General features: G+C 28.0%; 1 protein-coding gene across 1 annotated transcript in view; it reads right to left on the reverse strand.

Annotated features, from left to right (window-relative positions):
- The window catches only part of LOC106688677 (probable Rho GTPase-activating protein CG5521), a gene marked incomplete at its 5' end in the record, with an annotated part of 237137 nt that overhangs the window by 84332 nt on the left and 150084 nt on the right, over window positions 1-2721 (reverse strand). Inside the window, 1 exon segment of the mRNA XM_067052337.1 lies at window positions 344-493. Coding sequence (XP_066908438.1) covers window positions 344-493 — 150 coding nt within the window.

Below are 2721 nucleotides of genomic sequence, written 5' to 3' on the forward strand. Positions count from 1 at the left end.
ATATTCCATTTATTAAACTTTTTTTTTATTTTGTCCTATTTTTTTCTTCTTTTTTTTCATTAGTTATGAGTGTGTAGAAAATAAGCAGTACTCCATTTAAAGAACTGAACTCACAGTTTTAGTAATACACAAATATGTATATTTGTAGGTGTATGCATACACACATTGCATTATTGGTTTAGTACATCATAGGAAGTGCTGTTTTTTACTCAACAATACAAGGAGGTGACCAATTGGAACAAATATGAGCCTCAGTTATGAGTCTAAAGTTTACCTAAAATACCTTAGCTCTATAAATATATTTATAAAGCTAAGGTACGTTGCTCTATAAATATATTTATACCTGAATGTTAGGAGCTGTAAAAAGCTGTGAAGACAACTGATCTGCTTCCAAGCCCAGTACATCATCCTGTTCTACAACTATAGAACCGAGATTCGCTCCTCCGCTTATCAAAGGAAAATGTCCCAGATTATTAATCAAGTGCATGGTGACCTAAAATTCAAGTTTAAAAAATGTATGATAAAGGTTACAAATCTATAGAAATACTAATTAGTTACAACAAAAAACTTGAATAAGAAAGATAATATTAAAAAATACAAAATAATCAAGACTAATAATAGATAAAAAGTCTCAAAAAAATCTAACTTTACTATTATATCTTATCATGTTGCAAATATTATTTATTGACAAACATAAAATATACTCATTGTATTTAGATCACCTCAAACAGCTTTGTAGGAAAATCTTTGAAGTAAATTAATTTAAAAAATACTTATCAATTCATTAGGTTGCAATAATAAAATGAGGGTTAACTTAAATTAATTAATGAGGTGTAGATAGTTGACCGTAGATTAATGATTGGAGAAGTTTGTCGGGGGTGCGGGGTTTATTTAATAATTATTAAATTAATTAATGAGTCTTGAATTTCTGGATATGTGTACAGGATAGAAGTCTCATTAAGATGAAAGGGAACATATATTACTTTGTTTCTAAGACAAGACATGACAGCACCCTCCTGCTATTTCATTGTTCACGCATTTCTAAGGGAAAAAATTGAACTATTTTTATTCCAAAATATGCACAGAAGGCTTGAAAATTTTTGAACAATTTTTTGTTAATATTTTTAAAAATTTTTACTGAATGATAGTAGTAAAGAAAAATTCTTAAATCAAAAATATTTTTTATTTTTCAAATTCAACATTTCCATTGGAAACAAAGTTGTAGATATCTAAGTAATGCTGCTTCCTCTCTATTAGATAGTTTGAGTTAACAGGTCGCTGAAAGTTACACTGTTCGACCTACAGACTCATCTTTACAACTTGAATCTTCCACCATTTTCTCCATATTACTAAATTAAATTTATATTAGGGAGATGATCTGGGTAGCAGTCAAAAAAGGTACAACAATAGTAAGAAAAAAAAAAACTATTAGTAACTGATGTCTAGCCCCATTTTGCAGAACTTCATCAGGGCTAAATGAGAACAAGATACAAACAGACTACTAAAAGACATGATAAAACAATGTATATAGAAAGTTGTAGAAAAGATGATATATTAAAAAAAAAAAGGATAAAAAAGAGGGAAACGTAGTAAACAAAATATTATAAACATATATGAATAGAATATAAACTAAAAAAAAGTATAGTAATGAGTGGTAGAATTGTAAATGTATTACTTGAGTAATGAATAGGGTAATAATATGCAGAAGTAATAACAAATATCATACAATTATAAGAAAGAAATAGTTAGAAATAAAACATAGTGTAAGCATAGCATATGCTATAGATATGTTTCTCACCTGAGTTAAGAAAGTAGAATGAGACAGAGAGATGAAAGATGGTAGTAGAAGATAGAGGAGTGGAAGCATCTTTGACCTTCCTTAACGAAAATATTCTTAACAGATATTTGTGGTCGGAACAAGAAATGTAAGAGTGAATATGATAATAAAAAGGTAACAAAATGTATAAGTAAGAGAAAAAAAAAGTAAAGAGTATATACAGTCTAAATAATAAAATAATTAAATAAGAGTATAAACATGAAAGTTATAAAAAAGTAATAAGGATAATGATGAGTTAATAATAATACAGGCTTAGCAAACCTGAAGGTTCGATGCTGATACCACCTGTCACTGGCAACACACATCTGCCCAATTACACTTGTCCACACTCAAATCTGTTAAATCAGTCTTGAAGAAAAAAAAAAAAAAGATGAACTTTCACTACTTATTGTTTCAATTAACTTATTTTGTAATGGCTATTACAATTGCCAATGAAGATAAAATATTATTACCACTATCCATAAAAAAACCATTATCTAAATATTTTGTATGGTTAGGTTTACACCATTATATTTAATAGTTTTTACTCACTTCTTTTACATTTATTGTATTGTATCTATATTGTCTTCAATATATTATCTTAACTATATTTTCTATCGGTATATGCCAATTTGTTATTTTGTAATTTATATTATGGTTCCTACATTATATAATTATTATTTTTCAGTTTTTCTCACTATTGCGGGTTGATGAGGGGGACCTAGAAGTCCAACCACCTTCATATTTTGTTTATTTATTTATTTTATTTTTTCAAATGTTTAAAACCTTTTGCACTATACATGCTGTGTCTAAGAGAACCGACTGTTGAGCCTATCTTAGTACATCAAAAATTATTATTATTATTATTGAGGAGAAGATGGTTGGGGGTGCGGTCAATGAAAAAC

This window comes from Halyomorpha halys, unplaced genomic scaffold (genome assembly GCF_000696795.3).
Source record: "Halyomorpha halys isolate HHAL.00 unplaced genomic scaffold, Hhal_1.1 Scaffold1175.1, whole genome shotgun sequence".
Classification (NCBI taxonomy): domain Eukaryota; kingdom Metazoa; phylum Arthropoda; class Insecta; order Hemiptera; family Pentatomidae; genus Halyomorpha; species Halyomorpha halys.